The 22,909-nt window shown below is 34.8% G+C and overlaps 4 protein-coding genes across 4 annotated transcripts; 1 reads left to right on the top strand and 3 right to left on the bottom strand.

Moving 5' to 3' along the window:
- Nucleotides 1-1,121: 1,121 nt before the first annotated feature.
- Nucleotides 1,122-4,480, bottom strand: LOC104231491 (receptor-like protein 33). The gene has a single exon (XM_009784499.2). It carries the CDS (start codon nt 4,208-4,210, stop codon nt 1,358-1,360), a length of 2,853 nt encoding a protein of 950 aa, XP_009782801.2. The 5' UTR covers nt 4,211-4,480; the 3' UTR covers nt 1,122-1,357.
- Nucleotides 4,481-8,624: 4,144 nt separating this feature from the next.
- LOC104223796 (uncharacterized) lies at nt 8,625-12,763 on the top strand. The gene is made up of 4 exons (XM_009775302.2): nt 8,625-9,049; nt 9,221-9,421; nt 12,133-12,156; nt 12,263-12,763. Exons 2-4 carry the CDS (start codon nt 9,232-9,234, stop codon nt 12,559-12,561), a joined length of 513 nt encoding a protein of 170 aa, XP_009773604.1. The 5' UTR covers nt 8,625-9,049; nt 9,221-9,231; the 3' UTR covers nt 12,562-12,763.
- A 422-nt stretch (nt 12,764-13,185) lies between these two features.
- Nucleotides 13,186-19,729, bottom strand: LOC104223795 (glutathione synthetase, chloroplastic). The gene is made up of 12 exons (XM_009775301.2): nt 19,264-19,729; nt 18,856-19,025; nt 17,734-17,809; nt 17,130-17,260; nt 16,752-16,874; nt 16,589-16,669; nt 16,329-16,409; nt 16,169-16,238; nt 14,793-14,914; nt 14,224-14,363; nt 13,952-14,141; nt 13,186-13,678 (listed from the first exon to the last, which is right to left on the bottom strand). The coding sequence occupies exons 1-12, from the start codon at nt 19,621-19,623 to the stop codon at nt 13,555-13,557; spliced, it is 1,668 nt and encodes a 555-aa protein (XP_009773603.1). The 5' UTR covers nt 19,624-19,729; the 3' UTR covers nt 13,186-13,554.
- A 1,843-nt stretch (nt 19,730-21,572) lies between these two features.
- Nucleotides 21,573-22,757, bottom strand: LOC104223793 (uncharacterized). The gene has a single exon (XM_009775297.2). It carries the CDS (start codon nt 22,713-22,715, stop codon nt 21,834-21,836), a length of 882 nt encoding a protein of 293 aa, XP_009773599.1. The 5' UTR covers nt 22,716-22,757; the 3' UTR covers nt 21,573-21,833.
- Between the last annotated feature and the right edge of the window lie 152 nt (nt 22,758-22,909).

Below are 22,909 nucleotides of genomic sequence, written 5' to 3'. Positions count from 1 at the left end.
TTCCGGTCCTTAGAAAAACTACGACTAGTCAGGAATTGCGTAAGAGAAGAGACGTCGTAAGTAACAACAACGCAAAAGCAGGCGGCAGAGGTCCCACTCCAGTATCCGCTTTGATTCATGCAGCTACTATGGTAACAACTGGCGTTTTCATGATAGCAAGGTGCTCCCCTTTATTTGAATACCCTCCTACGGCTTTGATTGTTATTACTTTTGCAGGAGTATCTGAATCATATGATTTTGAGGATTCTACTTTTCACATTCATTCTAAAAGACTGTTCTGCGAGATTAGAAAATCACCATCAATACCTCGGTTTAATTATTCTATATTGCTGGGGTAAATAGCCATTTTCCCAACCCGAACTTGGTTTATCTGATGCTTGGGGTTCTTAGTGGTTAAGCCGGGTGAAGATCTTGCTTTCAAGTCTGAATATTATATTGAAACATATTTCAGTGAAGATAACGATTTCTCAATATCAGATTTCTGAAATGAACATCGAACCCAAATTTCGTAAGAAACGTGTGATATATAGGAAGAAACAATTCGATGAGAATGTTGATAATGAAATCTCAAAATCTCTCGAAAAGTCCTCTAGAGTTGATTAGTTTTTATACGTAGTAGGCATGGTTATTTTTTGGCAGAATAGGTAAAGACCCCCTGAACTTGACACTTAATTTTTAATGAGCGTATACGTGATTTTAATTATCCCCTACACTTACTTTTTCGAATGTTATTACCCCTCTAACCAGTGAAGGTTAAAATCACGTATAGTTAAGGTGTACGCTCATTAAAAAGCGTTAAGTTCGGGGGCTCTTTACCTATTCTGCCAAAAATAGTAGTACTAATAATGAGACCACATTCTAAAAGCTCAATTCTATCTCTTGTAGCATGAATACAACTTTCACCTGCCTAGTGCCGAACTGGTGCTTGTTGAAATGCTTCTTCGAAGTTGACCTGAGGTAAAACTATTTTCCTTTTTGGCTTCTAACAATGCTATGCTTTGGTTTACTTTTTGAGAGCGGTACATGAATATCCATTAGGACATTCTTTCTCTACTTGCTGCAATACAAGGTTTAAACTGCTTATTTAGATTAATTTTTCTAAGAATCATTCACTTTCAGGGGAAAAATGTGCTGGAGCTGATTTTACTTGGACTTAGTGGGTATAGTAGTTATCAGGTTCGTTATCACTATGCACTGGCCGTTGCCAACAATTACGGAGTGGAAAGCAAGATTGCATTTTTGTTTTAATTTGAACTTTTATCTTATGAGTTGACAAACTACTTTGCTATCTAGTAAGGAGCAATCAAAATGAATGGACCAGCAATTAAGAAGCACTGATCCCTCACAGTGGAAACAGTTATGTAATGGGAGAGTTACAAGATGGAGGAACTGATGAACTTGATGACCGCGCTCTTGATTTCCCTGCTGCCTTCTTCCAAGATGCTTCACTAATGCTCGTACTAGTTCTCCCATCTTGATCTTGCTGCTGAAATATCCTTAAAATCAATCTGTCAACTAGTTTGTTGTACAAGTGGTTCCATCTTTTAGAGAACAAAAGCGGTAGAACAGTGATCCCGATGCCAACAACAAACCCTAATATAACGCTTACATAAATCTCCGTACTTGAAAATAGTTTCTCCTCCTCAAATTCTGGCTCTGAAGGTGCCACTGCCGAATCATTTTTGCAAGTTATGTTAAGCAGAAACCCACATAGCCCCTTGTTTCCGATGAAACTTTCTGCAAAGGTATCAAATTGGGTACTTCGTGGTATCATTCCAACCAGTTCATTATATGATAAATTTAAGAAGGAAATAAATGTGAGGCTAGCAAGCTTTTCTGGAATATTTCCATCCAACTTGTTGAATGACAGGTCCAGTGATCCCAATTGCTTCAAATTTCCAAGTGCTGGAGGGATTTGACCTCTGAGATTGTTGTGTGAAATATTCAGAAGATAAAGTGATTTGAGATCTCCAACTGTCTCTGGTATATCCCCCACAAAATTGTTACTTGAAAAGTCAATAGAGGTAAAGAAAATAGGGATCTTTTCCAATGTAATATTTTGTCCTTTAAGAAAAAGACCGACTGTATCCTGATAGTAGATTGGCCTAACAGATATAGACTCAAAATGCAAGTGATCAAAGCGTGCATGCGCTGCAACTGGGTCAACAGTCATTGCATTTAGCTCCAAGAATGAATTTCGGGATAGAATGCCCCCTAAATTATTGGATGCTAGGTCGATGATTTGAAGAGCTGTCCAGTTGGAACTCATTCCAGAGCAATCAATGTTCCCATGGAAACGATTGAAGGGCAATGCAAGTATGCGCAAATTGGATAAGTTCCTCAACCAACAGGGGAAGGTATCCCTGATCTTGTTGTTTCCCAGATTCATTAGCTTTAGATTTGTGCAGTTGGACAAAGAACGAGGAAGCTGACCTGATAAGAGATTCTGACTGAGATCAAGGCTTTGTAACTGACAATTATGAGAAATATTTCGAGGTATATTTCCTGCAAGTTTGTTTTTCCCCAGGTTCAATACTTTCAGTGTGCTGCTCAATTCTGCCAAACATGGTGGTATTGTGCCATTCAATCTATTGTTAGACAAATCAAGTACTTCAAGATATCTGTCCTTGCAGATTGAAGAAGGGATATTGCCAATAACTTGGTTGTTTGCAATTGAGAAGAACCAAGCAATTTCAAGATAATTGCCAATGTCAGGCGGCATCAACGTAGAAAAGTTATTGTTGGAGAAGTCCACGTATTTAACTGCTATTGGTGGTAGTGGAATATTTCCAGTGAGCAGATTTGAATGCAGATCAAGGAAATCTAGAATGCCAAATCTATAAGGCTCTTGAAAATGCGTGAATCGATTGCCAGAAAGATTCAGAAAACGGAGATTTCCATCACTGATGTCCCACAACCAGTTTGGTATTTCACCAGTAAGTTGGCTGCTTGAGAGATCTAGCATCTGCAAGCTGGATTGGTTCTTGAGGAAGGAGATATTCTGCAGGTGGCACGACACCAAGAATAAACCACTAAGCTGGGGGAGCAAAGCAAGGTCTGATTCACTTATATTTGTGTCAATTGATAAGCTGTTGTGGGATAGATCAAGGCTTCCAAGGTTATTGAGCTTTGTAAACTTCTTCAAGTGCACAGTTCCACTGAAATTGTTGGATGAAAGTGCAAGAGTTCCGAGATCGTGTAGCTCAAAGAAAAACTCAGGTATTGGCCCTTCCAATTTGTTGGCACTCAAGTCAAGAGTTACTAGTGGAGAAATTACATTTTGTAATTCATTTATTTGGCCAGAAAATTTGTTGTTGGACAGATATAAACTCGCAAGTGAGGGTAGGTAAAACAATGACGCTGGAATGAGCCCGGAAAGTGAATTGTTACTCAAGTCAAGATACTCAAGATTCTCATGGCCTTCCCAGTCGGATGATATTCCTGTAAAATTATTTCCAGCAGCAGTTATATAGGTGAGGTTCTTGGATAGCTTAAAAGTTGGAAAAGAACCAGTGAAGCTATTCCAGTTGAAATCCAGATAAGAAAGCTGGGTAAGATTTTCCATAGAAGATGGAATTGGACCTGTAAAATTACATAACCTAAGCTCAACACGCGACAACATCGTAAGGTTCTCAATGGACGTGGGTATACTTCCTGAGAATCCTGTATAGCTGAGATCCAGAGTGTGTAGAGATCCATTTGAAGGAAATTCAGGTAAAGAACCCCAAAGTTCATTTTGTGCTAAGTTAATAGTCTGCAGAGTTGATACCTGGAATATCTTCTGCGGCACTTCCCCTATCAAGTTGCAGGAATATAGACTCAAGACAGTCAGGTTGGAGAAGTCCAAAAAGAACTCTGGAATTGGAGCAGATAAATTGTTCACATCAAGACGGATAACAGAGAGAAACTTAAGATTTGCTAATGGGGTGATACTGCCCGAGAACGATTCATAGCTAAGGTCAAGACCAATAACTTGCCCTGCATCATTGCAGGTGATGCCCTGCCATTGACAGCAGTCAATCCTCTGATCCCACTTAACCAGCTTGGTGGATACTTCAGAATTATAAGTAAGATTATTTCTGAGCTGCAGCAGCAACATCTTCTGATCCTCAAGACATTTGCTGGAATTAGCTGCCATTGCATCATTCATTTTATTGCAGATAGAGAGTAGTAGGATGAAGAAGAGCTGGGAAAACATTTGACTTCTCATTTGGACTGTGAGCAGAAAGGGAAAATTGAGGCTTCTGCTGATCTGCAACGTCTAAAATAGGAATAAACTTGCATGATGATGTGGGGTCATCCTCGTGGGAATAAACAATGTGGATTTATTTGTCGATGTTAATTGTTAGCTTTTATTATATTATGTTTTGGCAGCTAAAAGATTGATAATTTGCGTATTTTAAGTAGAAGAAGATGATGCATGGCAGTTAATTTATATTTGAAAAGCGTTGTGAAACCGTGTGGAACTATGACCAGAAAGGAAAGTTGAAGCTTTTAATAGCAATAAATTTATCTAAGGCATGTGGGATCATCCCCGTGAAATAAGCAACGTGATGCTTTTCTTGATATTAGGCCTTCTTTCTTATCCTTTTGCTAGCAGTACGATGATTAATCATTTATCTATTTGCTATAGGGTGGAGGAAACAGACATTAGTAGACAAGATGATGCATGGCACTTTAATTTATGTTTTAAATACCGTGTCGTCTCAGTCCATATAACCCTTGAGGAAGCTTCACAGTGTAGCAATCTTCTGATATCACATTTACTGATTTTCTTCTCTGTTTTTTTTTCTTGACTGTTTAATTTGTTTCATTGCCCTTTGATTCCACTAAGTTATTGTTAAATACTCATCCTCATTCCTAACAAACACATGACACCTTGGGCTCGATTAATTTTATGAGATATCTGTCACCTCTCACCAACATAAGATACCAAATAACTTTGTCCATCAAGGTTTAGACAAATTGGAAGGAATCACCTAATTTTTGCCTCCGTTGGAATTTGATCCTGAGACCTTATGGTTCTCACCCATTTTATTAGCCATGGGATCACACCTTTGGGTGCAAAATACAAGCTTGTCTTTCACACTTGCTTTACAAAAAGAAGCAATCCTAATAAGGATTATGAGGCCGAGAGGTTATTTTCTTTTATTCTTTCTTTTTAAATATAAACTAGTATTAGTACCCGCGCGATGCGCGGACACAAATCATGTCGTGTTGTGATTTTGATTATTTGAATTATGTATAAATAACTTTAAAATATAAACCTTCCAGATAAAATTTATTGATAATCATTATATATTAATTAAGAAGCAAGACATGAAACTATTTCGCAAATCTCATAGTGGATAACCTGTTTTCTTTTTCTATATTTATATAATCCAATAGGTTAATTTTAGTACTTGAATTTCGTTTCGTTATCAATATTAAAAATTACTAACTATGTCATGTGGTGATTTGTCTCGTTTGAACATATTAAATTATATTATTTTAATAAAATTTTCAGTATTAGTTTATTTTTTATCTCAAGTTTTAATAAGTCTTATTCTTTTAAATTTTACACAATTTTTTTTGTTCTTTGCTTATTATTATTATATTATTTATTATTTAATATTATTATACTTTCATGTGATTTTTTCGGCTTACTAATTGACTTTATATTTTGCTTATTATCCTTTTAATAATTATAATATATTTTCTATTCTTGAAATTTAATATATTTTATGTTTTTATCCTCTTACTCAAATCTATTTTACTATTTAAATCTATCAATAATATTTTTGAAAATAATTCAATTATTTACTTTATTTTATTTTAAATTAATTTAAAGTATAAATATTCTCACATTGTATCTATTTTTTTCTTTATACAGTCTCTTCCCTATTAAGAAATTTTTAATTAGTATTTTACCCGTAATCAAAATAATATCATATTTGACTTTAAGTTGTAACTTTGATTAGTATAAAATATTAATATATAAGTTCTTTGATTATTATATTCCAAATCTATTAAGTCTTCTTATATTTATTTTTTTGTATTACATACAATAAAAAAAAATCTCTTTTAGTTTCAACATACAAAATTTGACTTTTAATTTTAGTTGATAAAATTACTTATATTAGATATTTATTTTATATTTTTAAATTTTAATTCTATATCTAGCAAGACTTTAATTTCTGGTGCCACTTTATTTAGTATTATTATCCATTACTATCCTTTAATATAATATAGATAATCCAGAAATTTTTTAATATTAAAATAAATATCTATTTTATTTTTAAAATATTTCTTGAATTCTTAAGTTATTTAAATTTATCAATAGTATTTTTATTTATTTTATTTCACTTTATTTTATTTTCTAAACCAATTCTTAGCATAAATATTCTCACGTTATTTCTAATTTATTTTAAATATTTTTAAATTCTTATTTTATCTGTTAGACATAAGTTGCGTGGTATTATCCACAATATGATATTTCTTATCATAATAGATAAATAACAATTTTCTCTTCTCAAATTTAAATAAGTTTTATCATTTTCTTTATGATGAAAGATTTGATTAATTTCTCTCTATTTATTCCTTATTTTTGCTATTCTATTCTTAAACAAATAATATTATTACATTGTTATGTGGCTTTCATTAGCTTGTTTAATTTAGTATCTATTTCTACCACTCTTATTTTAGTATTAATCATAAAAGTTAATTTCTTATTTGTTTGAACACATTATATCTGATGATAATATTTTCATTATCATTTTATTTCTCTATGTACTATTTCTAAAAATAATAAAATTATGAAATGAAAGAAAAGAAAACAGATCAAGTGGTTAGTGAATAATTATATTTGGAAAGCTATCAAAATTTATTTACTATAAGAATGTGAGTCAATTTTAATTGATTTCTACCATAAATTAAATTTGATCAAATCTAATTTGTTTTAATCCTTATTAAATTTGTCTAAAAATCTATTTAGATTATGTCTTAAAAATGTTAAGTGACATTTTCTGAATATGCCCCTTGGCTTAATGTCATGCCTCACTACCTTCCTTTTAATATAATATATATAGAAGATACAAATATTTAAGTTTTTTCTTATCTTATAAATAATTATATACTTTATGTAAGATCTTATTTTACTGCTTGAATATTTTAATTTTTGAAGTCAATAAATCTTTAATAGCATAAGTAAATTTTAGTTTTATTTTATATTTTAACTTACTTCAAAGTATAAATAGTCATAGGTTATCTCAATTTACGTTTTTATATATTTTTTATTTTTTCCAATTATAGTTTTTTAATTAATTTTTTACCTCCATATTTCTAGGTAATTTAGAAGAAAATCTATGAGTGAATTAATATATATATATTAGGAAGAAACTACTCCCCAATTTAAATTGTTAATTTTTTTTCTTATTTTCATTTTTTTATAGTTATTTAAATTCAAAAAAATAACCAATAACTAAATATTAACTAAATAATTAATTATGTCAAGTGTCTTTTTTCTAGGCTGCCACTTGACTTAAGGAGAGGGCTTTTTCCTCTCCTTTTAATAATATATAGACTTGTTTGGTTGGATTAGTTAAATTTGTATGTGGGTAATATATCATGTGAAAGAGTTATTTATGATTACATTCACATTAAATGGTTGGTCTCCTTCAGGAACAATACAAACAATCTTTTAGGAACGCCTGTTTATTTATTTATTGCTTTTTATATTTTTACTTTTCTCTTTTTTCGATACATAATTTTAAATAGCTTCTATATTTTCTGGGCGCTACCTTACTACCTTGCATCAAACACCCATGCTATCCCAGCCATACTAAATTCAGCCTCAAGCACCCATCCAACATCTCACACCTCCAACATACTCGTGAAATCTTTTACAAGTTATAGTCATACTTTAGCACAATATAAGCATTAAATGCATGTAGAGGATAAATAGTAAAATAACGGGGCATCACATAATCACTTGGAGTCAATTGTTCCAGGTCGGCTTGGCCCATTTTCAATAGGAGGAAATGCCGCTTGTTGAGGTCTAATTTGCCTTTTCAAATTCAATAATTCGTAGTGTTATATCATAAATTTTTTTAGGGTTTGGGGCGGGGGCCAGGAGGGGAGGGCTACTCCTCCTTCTCTTTAGAATAGGATCCTTTTAGTCCTTTCTACATAACATTTTTCCTTGCCGGTAGGTCGGTCGACCTCTAGCCAGTGACTAGTCCAACTATGGAGCTAGGGAAGGGGAGGAGTTTAGGGTGAGTGAATAATGGTATGATTTAAAAATAAGGATCTTTACCCAAATAGCTGATCAAATTCGCTTTTACTTTTTCTAATTGATATACATAAATTATTTATTAATTATATACGATTATACATAAATTATATATATGAATTATACATCCAACAATTATATTTAATTTAAGTAGTTTGGTGGACGATTATTAAAGTTAATTCTTTCTTTAAAATATGGGCCAATGTAGCAAAATCAGGAACAATAAATGACATGCCTGTACCAGATTGGTCCATTAAATAATATAACTACTCTAGCTTCCCCACAACCACATTTCCCGGTTTTGATTAACTTTAATTCAAATGTGATTACGTCTAAATCACCTATTCTAGTGTTTGAATCATGATCAAACACTACCTTTACTACTTTCATTAAAAAGCAGAGACTTCTTCTTCACTACATATAATGTCTCCGATTTTCTCTCTTCACAACTGTTCTAGTAATGTTGCATCTGTAAAGAACCCCATAATTTTCGTTTCTCTCCTTTTTGGGATCTGAGTCACTTTTACTTTCCCTAATAATAACTCAAAACACTTCAGCCAACATTTGGTTTTTGATTAGCCTCTCTGTCTCTTAGAATATTGAGCTTACTGCTCACTACAATCACTTTCTGCTTTTTAAAGTCTTTTTCATTTGGCGGTTCATAAGGCATTTAGACAGATATACACCCATTTTATTAAAGTGGGTTTTATTCAGACTTGCTCAAATGATTGAGTTTGAGTTAAAGATTATGTAATAAAGTTTTGATCTCTTTTGACCCAGGTATGAAAAATGATAGTTTTTTGGATGAAATGTGAAATTGGGGTTTTCAGATTTGTTCTTTTGTTGTCTTCTTGTAATTTCATTTTGAAAATAAAAAGATTTGGTTTGTCCTATTTGTTTGTTTCTATTACACTGACAGTTGGGTTTTTGGAATTTCTGCTGTTGTTTTAGGAGAACTTTTTATGGCTTACCCATCAGACCAGAGGTCCTCTAGTAGGGGGACAGTGAGATTTGTTATGGTTCTGTTGGGTTTGTTTCTGGTTGTTTACATAGTCAGACCACCAAGATTGCGCCACTCTTCTAAGGCTTTGGATTCATGTCCTCCTTGTTTCTGTGATTGTGAGGAAGAATCCATGCTCTCCTTGCCTTTAGGTCAGTTCATCTTTCTTTGTATGCTAAGTCTTGCTTATCTACCAAATGCCTGTTGATGGACCAAAAATGTATAGGATGTGTACTTATGTTGCCTAATTTGATCCTAGTGACTAAACATAATGCCTGATTACATATTGAAGCATGTTGCATTCATCGGTTCATTTAAAGTTGAAATGCTGCTTAACAGCTTGTTTGGATGGTTGTTATATGTCGTTTTATAATGTGTCGTATTATACTGTATTGTTTGATGAATACAATGTTTGAATAGATTGTATCTTTTGCCGTCGTTTCAGGATATAACGCACCAACAATATGAAGAATAATTCTTGCAACATTAATAAGAAAAAGTAGGATAGATAGTAGAATTATTATATAAAAAAAAGTATAACAACAACAACCACGCACTAGAATTCCACTAGCGGGGTCCGGGAAGGGTAGAATGTACGCGGACCTTACCTCTACCCGGGGGTAGGGAGTCTGTTTTCAGAAGCGTGGTAACTACGCCACCACACCAAATCCGTCATTACATAAAGTGACTTTTCATGTCTTTAATCTATGTCTGCTCTCGTTTTATTCAGATATGTGATGTATATGTGGAATTTTCTCTGGGGACATGAATTGATTCTTTAAACAGAAAACTTTATAACCTTCATGGGAATATTTTCTTTCTTTTTGATAAGGTAATGTAGATGCCTTCATGGGGTTGGCTTGTCATCAAAATTTGTGAATTATTGATTTGTTTTTCTATTAACGAATTGAAAAAACTGGTGGAATCCTCAAATTTATATGACCTTGCTTGTTAGTTGTTACCATTTGTATAAGGTGGAGAATAAACTAAAACTAGATGTGAATGAAACCTTGGAGGTACCATATGTTCCTGTTTGAGTGCGGCAAGAGAATAATCATGACAGAAGTAACTCGAAGGAGTGAATTGTGTTATATATTTAAAGACTATATCGTCCTGGTACAAAACCAAATGCTGGTAAAGACTATCGTCTTGGTAAAGACTATCGTCTTGGTAAAGACTAACTTATTTCTTCCAGTCTATGCCTTGGTGGATTAGGGGGGGGGGGGCATAAAATCCGAAAAAACGGACTGGATTGAATTAGTTCGGTATTTTGGTATCGGTTCATCAGTTATTCGGTATAATTTTTTCAAAAGTTCGGTACTTCGGTACGATTCTCGGTATTGAACTTTCGATACTTCGGTAAACCGAAATACCGAAGTACCAAACTTTTGAAAAAGGAGGAAGTTGATCTTTAAGCAAATAGAGGTTTCTGTTGTTTCCGAAACCTTATAAAAAGGATATTTCTTACTCTAAAAATGCAAACATTCTTGTTAGAGATATAACCAGGTCATCATTTGAGGAAGGTTTCTTCAATTTTATGACAGTGTACTAATTTTTTATCCTACCGTTGGAGAACTTTCTTTTTGTCTTCAGATACCTATGCGCGTTGGTTATGTACTATGTGATGCCTCCATAGCACATTAAAACTACAAATTGTCCAAATAAGATAAATCCATGCTTACAGACATCCCCTTTTTGGACTATTATCCCAAGGTTTGTGGAACATAGTGATGTAGCCTAGTTTTTTGTGCTTCAAATTGCCATTCCTCTCTGAATTAGTGTAGTGTGGTTGCCGTTTCTGCTTTACCTCTAGTTCTTTCCTTGGAAAATGCATTACAAAAACAGATCTTTACCTCTGGAAATCCAGAACAAAACGCATTAGAAAAACTGATCTTATATTCTTATGTGAAATCTTGAATTAAAATTTACCACTTTTCCATTTACAAAGACTTAGTACGATACCAAAACCGTACGAAAACCATACCGAACTAAACAAGAAAATACCGAACCGTACCGAACTATTTTGGTACGGTATTTGGTATGCATGATTGATAAACCGTATACTGAAGTACCGTACCAAATTTCTTAAATATCATACCGAAGTACCGAAAGTCCACCCCTATCAAGTGGATTGAGAGCAAGTTGGTCGGTACACCACGGTTATTGAAACAAAAAAAAAAAACAAATGTTGTGTATAGTTATACTTCCAAATTCGTAACAAGGAGTTCAGGCAGTTGATCTTAAGTTAGGTCTTCCGGGAAATTGACAAGAAGTTAGTGGAATTTGTTGAGAACAGGTGCTGGTTTCAAGTTTAAAACAAAATGTTAGCGAAATGCCCTATAAGTGAAATTTCTAATTCAAGGTTCATATGAGAATTAGTGTACTGAAAGAGGAACTATTGCATGTTGCTGGTACAGGGGAGAAATTCTTTATGTCAGTCAAGCTTCTTTAAAAATAAGAGCTTTTTGATAAAATTACATCAGCAAAAAGCAGTACAAGAGAAGGTTCAAGAAAGAGTTTTTCCAAGAGTTCACTGAAATGATTTATCCCCTTAGCCTGATTGGAGCGACTGAATGCCTTCAAAATCAACTAAGAGTAGATGTACTCTACTTTTGAAGAGGAGGAGGATTGGTTACGTATAAGTTATTATAACAGGAACTACTGGTTGCCTTCAAAATCCCCTTAAGGTGTATCTTTATTCAGTGGTTCCTGTTTTCTCTTGCAGTTTGATGTTGGAAAAACAGCATAACTGTTGGAAATACTTTTATCCAACAACACAGAATTGACATCCTTGATGTTCTTTTTATTGTATTTTCCCCTCTTTCCTGATGATTCTCATCTCCTATTATGTGTTGTTTTGCAGACATCTTAAACAGCTCATTGGCAGGTTAGTTCACTGCTTCATTTAATCCCTGAAAAAGTTAAGGAGTGGTTTAACTTGGTTTAAGCTGCTTCTTCAAATCCTAGCATTACTTTGTTTTTTGTGGATGCAGACTGTGGTAAAGATGATCCTCAAATGAATGAAGAGATGAAGAAGGATATTGCAACTTTACTGTCAGAGGAGATTAACTTGCAGAAGAATGTTACTAATGACGTTTTGGATCGCACCAAGGCTCTAATTATGAGCGCGAAAAGAGCATCTTCACACTACCAAAAAGAATCAGAGAAGTGCAACATAGGGATAGATACATGTGAGGGAGGTAGGGAGAAGGCTGAAGCTGCTTTGATAGAAGAGCGCAAGCTCTCTGCATTATGGGAGGCACGAGCCATTGAGTTTGGCTGGAAGGACTAGTAAAGAATTTATTCAAAGGAAAATAACTACTCAAATTTTGTTGTCCGGTAGAGAATAGACATGCCCTTGTATGCCTCTTTCTGTGTACACCCTTTTTGTGAATATGGTTTATGCTTTTGGTCTTAGGTTTTCATTCTTTGTACTTCAGATTATGTTGATTTCAGTTAATTGGTTTATTAAAAGTTAAGTGGTGTTATTACAATTCATATCTTAGTGAACATGTGTGGTTCCAATTTGGAGCAGCATACTTGTGACACGAATTTTCTTGACTTGGGGACAACATTTGATTTGATATGTTACCTGCCTATTTTGGTCTTGACTTGGGGAAAACATTTGATTTGATATGTTACCTGCCTATTTTGGTCATCTTGCTGCCATGTGAAACAGCCTCTCTGCCCGTCTAGGGGCTGCCCGTCTAGGGGTAAGGTTGTGTATATCTCACCCTCCTCAGATACCATTTGTGGGAATACACTGGGTTGTTGTTGTTGTCGCTGCCATGTGAGTACATATTGCACTTTTGGGAGTCCAGTAATAGAATAATATTTGAGAAATTTCTGTGTCATACACCAACTTAACAATTACATACGGTAAAAGTTTCTTAAATACACTTGTAACTAAACCATATTTAATCAATACAGATTCTCATATAAATTTATCGCTTAAGCATGGTATTACAAGCAAATGTAAATAACATGAGTAATGCGCAGATGCGTTCAAATTCAGTGATCAGCTTGTAGCAGATAAGTAAAGCCCTTGCGTAAACAAAGAGAGAGCACTGAATTGTGTTTACAATTAAGAACTTTGGATCTACTGTCTATCTTGTGTCCACTTCTTTCAGAAAAAATATGGAACTCTATTTATTAAGATTAAACAAGAAAAAAACAACGTAAAACAAGGTTGAACAAGCTAAAACCATGTCATTCCAATGTAATGTAGGAAAGACTGATGCAGCCTCCGCATTCAACCCCAGTAACAATGCAAGGGCCAATCTCATCAAACCAAGTATATACTGTCCAACACTGCAAAACCAGCAGCAACCCCACCCTCATTTGATGAAGAGACCTTTGTCCGCATCAAGTAACCCGACTGTTGATTGATCAGAACTTCTTTTTCGTTCCTGCATATGAAGTACATATCAATACAAGGAACTAGAGGGCAGTGATTAATTTAAAATTAAGGTTAAAAGATATCCATTATTCTTGGCCCAATTTGTTTCTCAAAGAAAATGTATCCTATTTAACATTATGAATCAAACATAAGCTGAAAATGGGACTGGACAGTGGCTCACAGATAAGGGTCATTTCAGTGTTTCTCACCTTCTGGGAGTTAATTTTCTTTCTTGATTCTTCTGTTTGAGGGGGTTGAGAAATATGAGATATTTAGTACTTACCTTAAATAAGTTCCATATATCCCAAGTTCAGATATGGTTTGCTCTTTATGAGGGATGCCTTCTCGCATTAGTATCGAGTGAGAAACGGTTGGAAAAATCCTCTGCATTAGTATAAACGCATCACTTCCAGTGCCTTCCTTCTGCAGTTTCAGAAGAGCTTCCTTCACATCTTCCCCATAGATATTGTTTCCTGAGATGAGATGATCTAATGTCAGAGATTTTGATAAAAATTACAATTACAGTATACATAGAAACAATTTCATGAGCAAGACCTCCTCCTTCTCGTTGTGGTTTCATTACGTACAAGCCAGGTCTCTCAATTGCATCCTTGACCGTGTCGGATTCATCCAAACTCCACAACCCTGCAAAGCATTTTCGTAGTTTGGCAATGTCATCTTTGTTTTCAAGAAACCTGCTCATAAAACAAGGACGAAAGTTTAACAGATTATACATATGGATGTTCCAAGCAGTTAATTTCTCAACAAATGATTGCATAATCACATTAATTAATGCTCTCAACTTACAAAGTATACATAGAGTTACTACTTCATTTTCTTTCTAATACCCTATCTGGAATTTTATAAATTTTTCCCTTCCTATGTTCATTTTTGCTTTCCCTTTACTCCACAGACAAAGGGTGCACGGAATGTCAATACTCATCTTTATCAATTTATGAATCACTAAATGCATTGAGTTTTGCCTTTCCAGTTTCCAGGACCCATAAAGGAGAGGAAAAAGGAATACACCAAAAACAATCCAGTCTCAACTTGAAAGACTACCTATAGACAGCTATTAAGCTTATCAAAAAATCACAAGAGACGCAACCTGAATTATATTTTACCTTTCTAGTACATTGGGTTTTGCAAGCTCTTGCTGAATCTTCTTGGTCCCAGCTAAATGATAGGAAATTGAAGGGCACTTGACTGCACGTGACTGCTCCATCAGAAGCCTAGCTTTCCACGCCTAAAATAAACGAGTTGCATAAAACATATCAAGAAAGACCGTAGGTTATTGTTAAGTGCATGCATAAGTTGAATCACATTGAGATGAAATAGTAAAATGGACTATCTCTCTATTTGTGATCACTTCCACAGTCCCAAAATTGAAAAGTAATTATGAACCAAACCCAGCCCAACCTCCAAAACTTTAAAAATTAAAAATCAAATATTAAAATTGTGCTCATGCACACACACAGACACAGTCAAATTAGAGATGTCTCAGAAGATTATGCAGAAAGTAGATATGCATAACACCTTCACTAAAAGAACCACAGACTGCCTCTTTAACTGTTCCTTGATGAACATATTTTTATAGTTATCTAACCCTGAGTTAAACATTCCAATGCTTCTGTTTCAATTATCAGGAGAATGCCTCAGTAGTAATGCTTCCGTTAGATTTGTTTAAAATGCATTTAACCTCTTGCCAATTCAATGTCAAACAACTAGAACTCTCTCCATCCTCAACTAAAGGACAGAAGTCTACTGACTTCCTTCTACTCTCAATCTTCATAACCAGCCTTTCCACCCTTCCACTCAACACACTCCACCATGTGCTCATTCATCTCCCCCCCCCCCTTGGCAACTGGCAATTTCAAGGATCAGGGGAGGTATGAAATGGTTATCTCGGCTGGGAATCAAGCCCCAACACAAAGAGCTGTGGGCCAGGTTGCTTTGCTTTATCGGATCAATCAGTGTTTTTCCTGATTCAAAATATGCCTTGTAAAATGGATAGACAGCCTGTCATAAAGTTTGATCCTCCAAACACTGTAAGCTGATTTTCAATAGGAAAGTTCAGAAATTATTCGCGCATATTACAGTGTATATAATCAAACAATAAGTGAAAACGTGCATAAGCATAAAGTACGGACAACAGCACATCTACGGAAAGTTTTTTGTTACTTCAAACTTATTTGAGGTAGCCAACCTGATCCACCGTCACCCGGGACACCATGCTCACTAATTTCACTACAGATTTCCCCTTGGAACTATTTTTCTTCCCCTTTTTGGTTTAAGGTAATTAGGGACTCAATAAACAAATCGATCCATGCGCACAAAATTGTATCTGCATAGATAATAACAGTCAGCAAAGAGTGAAGTTTTGCAGGTACGATACAGCAAAAGGTGTTTAAGATTGCTTGGTGGAGCATGGGTATTCAAAAGAACGACAGCAGCTGCATAAAGTAAAAGACAATGCCAAGCAGAACAAAAGTTGACTTACAGATTCCGAGTGATAGTCACTTGGTGCATAGCCAGCTCTAAAATAAATGACCGCCACTGCTTCACCATCTCTGCAATCCTAAGATTTTAAGCTTCACATATAGAAACTGCAAATTCAACAGATTTAACATTGAAATGTACTTTACTAAAAAGTGACATACACAATGAGGGTACCATCTTCTAGAAGCTCGCCTTGTGCATCAATTTCCGCTAGCGTCTTTCTGATAGTTGTAACTTGATGTGTGTTAAAAGCTAAGGAAATATTTCCAGGAGAATTTACAAGCAAAAACCATGACAGATGTACTACCAATCCATATTTTGTTATATTTCAAACCAATATAATTTTAATTGTCAAGTATGGCCATTTCCTCTTATTATGATATGCACATCAAATACAAATCCATCACGTAAAGTAGGATATTTTTCTCCCAGTGAAGCCGAAAGCCAATGCTGATCGTACATGTTGCGCTCTTCAGCTAGAATCACAAACATAACCACAGCCCTGCATTACGTATTTAAGTTAGTGTAACTTCAAAGATATTTCATTGTAGCATAAGAAACTAAACATCTCTCGAATCAAACACCTTGGATCACCATATTCATTCCAAGCTTTAGCCAGTGCATCCGTAAATTGATTTACGGAATTGTTTGTGGGAATTTTGTTAGGATCTAATGCAATGCATTCACTGTATTGATGAAGCAAGCTCCTGCAAATGACAATTGAGATCCAGTTCCGTATGAGCTTCAGAGGAGAAAGTGTTAGCAATATGATCTGAAATTCTGAAGTATCTTTTTGAGCATTCACACATGAATACAACAGCAATTTCATCCTCTAAAAAAATGAAAACAGCAAATAACTTGATAAAATTACAATAAAATTTCTGGATTAGAATATTAAGATAGCATTTCATAATTTCAAAAATGAAAGGTTTACCATGAAAGTTAACATAAACTAATTTTACCTGTGAAGCTCACTGACAAGACAACTTAGCCCCGAAAATGATGATGAAATAGTGTTAAGCTCTATTTGCAGAAGTAATTTAGTTTGCTCATCCAGCATATAGTCTGAGCGATGCAACCCCAAGCGTATTTCCTACATTAATGTTATATCAAATGGTAAATCATCCCCTAAAACCAAAGAAATAACAAAATACTCTGACAGCCTGACTACAACTAAGAAAAGTAGATTTAGGCACATAATTACAAAACATTCCCCTTCTTATAAAGACGAAGAAAATACAAGACAACCTTTCCTCTCCTGATGGTCAAATATGAGAGAATCAACATCTGAAGCAGCAAGGAGCATTTTTTTACTAAAGCACAATCAGAGAACACAAGCTCAATGATAAACGACCCAAACAAAATTATGGTGATTGATATCTAGTATTAGGAATATCAAAATCACGTAACAACCCCATAGAACTAGGAAACTTGACTTCGTCAGTTTATGCTTTACATTCAACTGAAAAAACTAAAGAAGTTGAAAAGAAATGTCAATATATAAAAATCTTACGAATGCAGTACATGCTATATGAAATTGCATATGCATGCATGATCAAAATGTACCTCTTTCTTATTGATTTGTAGCATCTTGGAGTGGATTTCTAGTAGTCTGGAGGTAAACGGATCAACTTTTTTCGTCCTATAATATAAAGCAGATAAAGGTCAAATCTGATCTGTCCAAATCTCCTGATCCAAAAGATACTCGCATTCACAAAGAATATTGTATGTAATCCTTGGAGGAAGAGATCTCAAAAACATTAGATGCTTAGTTCGGATCGATTTCACCCAAAAAAAGGAGAGGAAAAAAACAAAACAGAATGGCTTTCCTATTTGAAACTGCAATCTTCAGAAAATCATTAAGTAGAGGCTATTTTTACGGTATTTGATCAATACTCGTAAAGTTCTACATGTTTTTAAACTTATTTTTGGTCATCCAGTGAATTCCAATTTTCATGGGAACTTAGTCCTTGGACCATGGACTTCCAAAAGCAACCTTCTATCACTAAAATTACCGAAAGTTGTGATGTCATTATGTCAATAGAACCTTTATTTTCATAGATGTCATGTCAACGGCATATTACGTAGGCATCTCAATGTTTATAATCCTGTTTCCAACATCAGATTGGCACCAAGGCCTAACTGTATATGCCAATAAAGACTGGCAGACATATTTTGTTGAAGAGACAGTAATATTATATTAAGACGAACTGTACAAAGTAAAGGACTTTCTGTTACACCATGCTGGTTTAAGAAAGAAACTTGAATAACAATTAAGCATAACTACAGGAGGACCAAAAAAGGTTGCATCTTTGACATTTCAAGCAGTAGGAAATGAAGGAAGCACTCAAGTATCACTGATTTTGTGGGCCAGGGATGATATTAGTTGAGTCAAACGAGATTAAGGTTACGTGGACTGGTTAAAAGTGTCAGAAACAGGTTATCTCCATTGCGCACAAGAGCTCCCACAGAAAATGGCATTTAAGTTTCACAAAACTCTGAAAGAAGTACCATTATCTCTTTCAATTCCAAAAGACCTGAACTATGTTATATGTCAGCCAGGACAAATTATTACAAGTACATATGCATATATACTAGACACTTGTGCATTCTGTTTCAATACATTTTAAGGGCATAATAAGCACAGTAGGTCAGTAGCAATTATGTGCAAATGAGAAAATTACCAACCTAGAGAGTGATTGCTGCAAAAATTCTCCATCCTGACTCACACGATCGACGAGCTCATTGAAAATAGGAGCAACTTCACAAGCTTGATTCCATTGACTTTCAGGGAATGACATTGGTAAAAGAGCAACTGGAGCATGAACCATACCAACACCAGGAACAGTTCCTGACCTCTTCAAATTTCAAGAAAACACAATTATCACAGGAGATAAATAACACCTTACAACCTTCTTGATCAACAAATAACAAAAGATAAAATAAAGCACCAAACTTTAATCAAAATAATACAAGAAGTTAAAAAAGATCCAAAATTTTCATACATAATTCAGTAATATATACAACCTTTCTCTGTGATTAAACAAAAAACAACAAGAGGAAATAAATAAGGTTTATATTGACATATAGACTGACCTCTGAATTTCTGTCACCAACAACAAGACCACGAAGAGAGCAAAAGACAAGTGCATCATAAGAAAGTTTCTGCAGCAATTTCGGGTCAATATCATGAGGATCAACAATGGGTTTCACAGAATCTTCCACTTGGGTCTGCATTTTTTTAGCACACTTCAATGGCAAAATTGCTGAAAATGGGGATTTGGGTATTAGAATTTTGGAAGATTTAATAAGATGGGGTTCCAAGAATCTAGTAGCGGAGCAGAAATTTAAAGAGTTTGAGTGTGATTCTTGGAGTTGTAAAGGAACGGTAGCACAACACTGCGCTAAAGTGCTGCTGCTTTGCGAGAAAGATGAAGAGGAATAGCCGCTGCCCATTTTGACGTTGTTTGGACCCCTCTTTTGTGTTACCTTATTATCGTCCAAAGTGCCCTGTGCCCCGTTATGTCTAAAGTGAGAGAATCTGTGTTTTCTTTCTTATTTAATTATGGGACCAATCGAAAAAAGAAGATGCTAGTATAAATTATCAATTCATTCCATATATATTAGTAAAGTATAATCTACAATGAACCCACTCTTTGATTGAACAATGGGAAGATGTCACTGCTTACATCAAGAAACTGGCAAGTTAGTTAAAAACTATCTATATTTATGACAAACTGGAGTATTGAAGGAGTAGGAAAATTTTTCTTGTGGGTTCTTCCAAAGTATTGTGCAACACAAATAGATTGTAAACCATATATCACCATTAGGGGCGGCAAAAAAGGCGGGTCGGATATGAAACGGGTCGAAAACAAATAATGAAAAACGGATAAATTATTCGATTCGATCCATATTTTATACGGATAAAAAACGGGTTAACCGACGGATAATATGGGTAACCATATTATCCATGGCTTCATGAATATGATCACTTTTGGGAGAATTACTAGTCTCCCAAACTTGAGGAGACCCCAATTTGAGGTTTTACAAATATAAAAGTTAAACACATTACTATCAATTGGTTATCCATTTTCTAAATGGATAATATGGTTCTTATCCATATTTGACCCGTTTTTAAAAAGTTCATTATCCAACCATTTTTTAATGGATAATATAGGTAATTAACTGTTTTCTTTAACCATTTTGCCACCCCTAATCACCATCATTACATCTTGTTATTTCACTTACAATAAAATGGAAGAGTAACATACTATAACTGGCTAAATTGATCTAATGACGTAAAAGTCCATTTAATTAACAACAACAACAACAACATACCCAGTAATATCCCACACTATGGGGTCTCGGGAGGGTAGTTTGTACGCAGACCTTACCCGTACCTTGTGAGGATAGAGAGGTTGTTTCCAATAGACCCTCTGCTCAAGAAAGCATAAGCACCATATTAATGAAAATATAGACAAGAAGAGACAGTACCAAAAAGCCATATAAAAGCAGAATAAAAATAACAAGACAATAAGGTGATCATCAATGAAGAAAACAACTGTTAGTCATAAAAACCTACTACCAACAGAAAGTGAGACTGCGTGCCAATACTACTATTATGAACACTCTAGACTACCTACTCTACTACCCTAATCATCGACCTTCATATCTTCTTATCAAGGGTCTTGTCCTCGCTCAGCTGAAGCTACGTCATGTCTTGTCTAATCACCTCACCCCACCTCTTCTTTGGCCTACCTCTACCTCTCCGTAGGCCCTCCAATGTCAACCTCTCACACCTCCTCACTGGTGCGTCTGTGTTCATCCTCCTCGCATGACCATAACCAACTGAGTCGTGCTTCCTGCATCTTGTCCTCCATTTAATTGCCAAAGTAAATAACTTAATTCCGTCCTTATATCCCCTTCATATGGAGGTTTGTTTTCTCCTCACGCCTATATACATAAAGAAGTTAGCTATTGTAAAATATGAGGTCAATAATTCTTTTTCTGAAATTACTAACCGATGTTTATGGCTCATTTGAGATTGTGTTTGTAAAAAAGATCTTAGAATGAGTGTCTAATATTTCTTTGACGATTATCTAAGTTTATCTAACTTGAGGAGTTGGTAAAATAAGTACATTTCATAACAATCTTAAATTGTCACGGTAACTAACTGTAAGATCCCTTTCTAAAAAGATTAGTCAAATTTCATTAGGTGTAAAATATCAAATGTGAAAAGTTATCTTTCTAACGAAAATGCTACAAGTGGATATATTTGGATGCCAAGGAATTTTTTCTTCTCTTTTTTTTTTTTTTTTTTGTGACATTCATATATGTTCCAACAAATGCTACATTTCATACATTTAATTGTCAAGGACGTCATTTCAAATTTGTATGTTTAGTGATTATATACCAACAACAATGAATTAGAAATCTTAATTGTGATCAATGGACAATATTCAACATACATATTGTAGTTATTAAATTTTAACTTTTGTAACCATCCAAGTAGTCTGAATCGATCTATCTAAATGGGCATCGTTGATACCATCCCTACAACAGGGTTCCTCTATCGGAGGATTTTATCTTAAAAGACGAAACAATCTTCCTAAAAACAATAGGAAATCTTTCTCTTTTCATTTAATAATATTTGTTTCACCTATGATTTACTTATTCTGATCCCAATTATCATTTATATTCGAGCCCACCTTGAGAATTGATTTCAATGGTTTTGGCTCTTCTTTTTCTTGTTCTTTGATGGAAGGCACGTTCTCTGTTGATTTCTTTTTCTTCATCTTCTTCTTCTTACTAAAATAAATCTCCTCCACATTATCATTTATGCTAACCATTTTCTTTGGAGCTTTATTTTGAGTTTCCATTGATGGTCTAGGGGCTTCTTCCTCAACAATCACGTCACCTTCATTCTCTTCATTGGTTAGCTGAGAAAGATCATTTTCTCCATTTTTTAGGACTGAATCATCTTCAACTGCAGTTTCTTCCAACTTGGGAAGTACATCAGAAGTCGAATCTTCAGAATGCAGAATCTGTTCATTGCTTGAGCTATTCCTGTTACCTGGCTTAGCTCGAGATTGGCTCGTTTTGACCAAACTGTAATTCATGGAGTCACCCAAAGTCACAGGTTTGATAGCTTCAGCAGCAAGGCTCTGCACAACAAATTCGAAGAGCCTATTGATAATAAGGAAGCCATTGCGCCAAGAATAGTCCAAACTCGTGATCATGTTAACATGACCTGCAGTAGTATCTTTGAACAAGTTGAATAGCCATCTACAGATGGATAAACTGTAGCACACAGGGCATCCAAAAGACATGATATAACACAAGAATTCATTGAATATGCCAAGGAGCTGGATCTTGTTTTCTCTTTTGTCCATTTCTTGGTCTGTTTTAAGAAAGGAAATTGAAAAAATAATGTAGGCTTTTAGACTGCTGTAGCCATTAGATTCTTTCTGCCAAAGACAAGCAACAGTTGCAAGCAATGTTCCTTTTCTTTTCTTGGGAGCAAAAACAAAGGCAAAGCCAGATAGCATCTTATTTCCCCTCCATAAAGCTAATGCTTATAGGGCATCAAGGTTTTATTCCTTCCCTCTTTCTCAACTTGAGTTTCTTACAAATGATTACCAAAGAAGTGGCTCTGATTGTCAATTTCAGCTTGAGAACATGAAGCCAATTGAACAAGGTAAACTAATAAATAGGATTAAAGTAGTTGTGCAGCTTCAACTAA

Source organism: Nicotiana sylvestris, chromosome 1 (genome assembly GCF_000393655.2).
Source record: "Nicotiana sylvestris chromosome 1, ASM39365v2, whole genome shotgun sequence".
Taxonomy (NCBI): Eukaryota; Viridiplantae; Streptophyta; class Magnoliopsida; order Solanales; family Solanaceae; genus Nicotiana; species Nicotiana sylvestris.
This window is presented reverse-complemented; position numbering and strand designations above follow the sequence as displayed.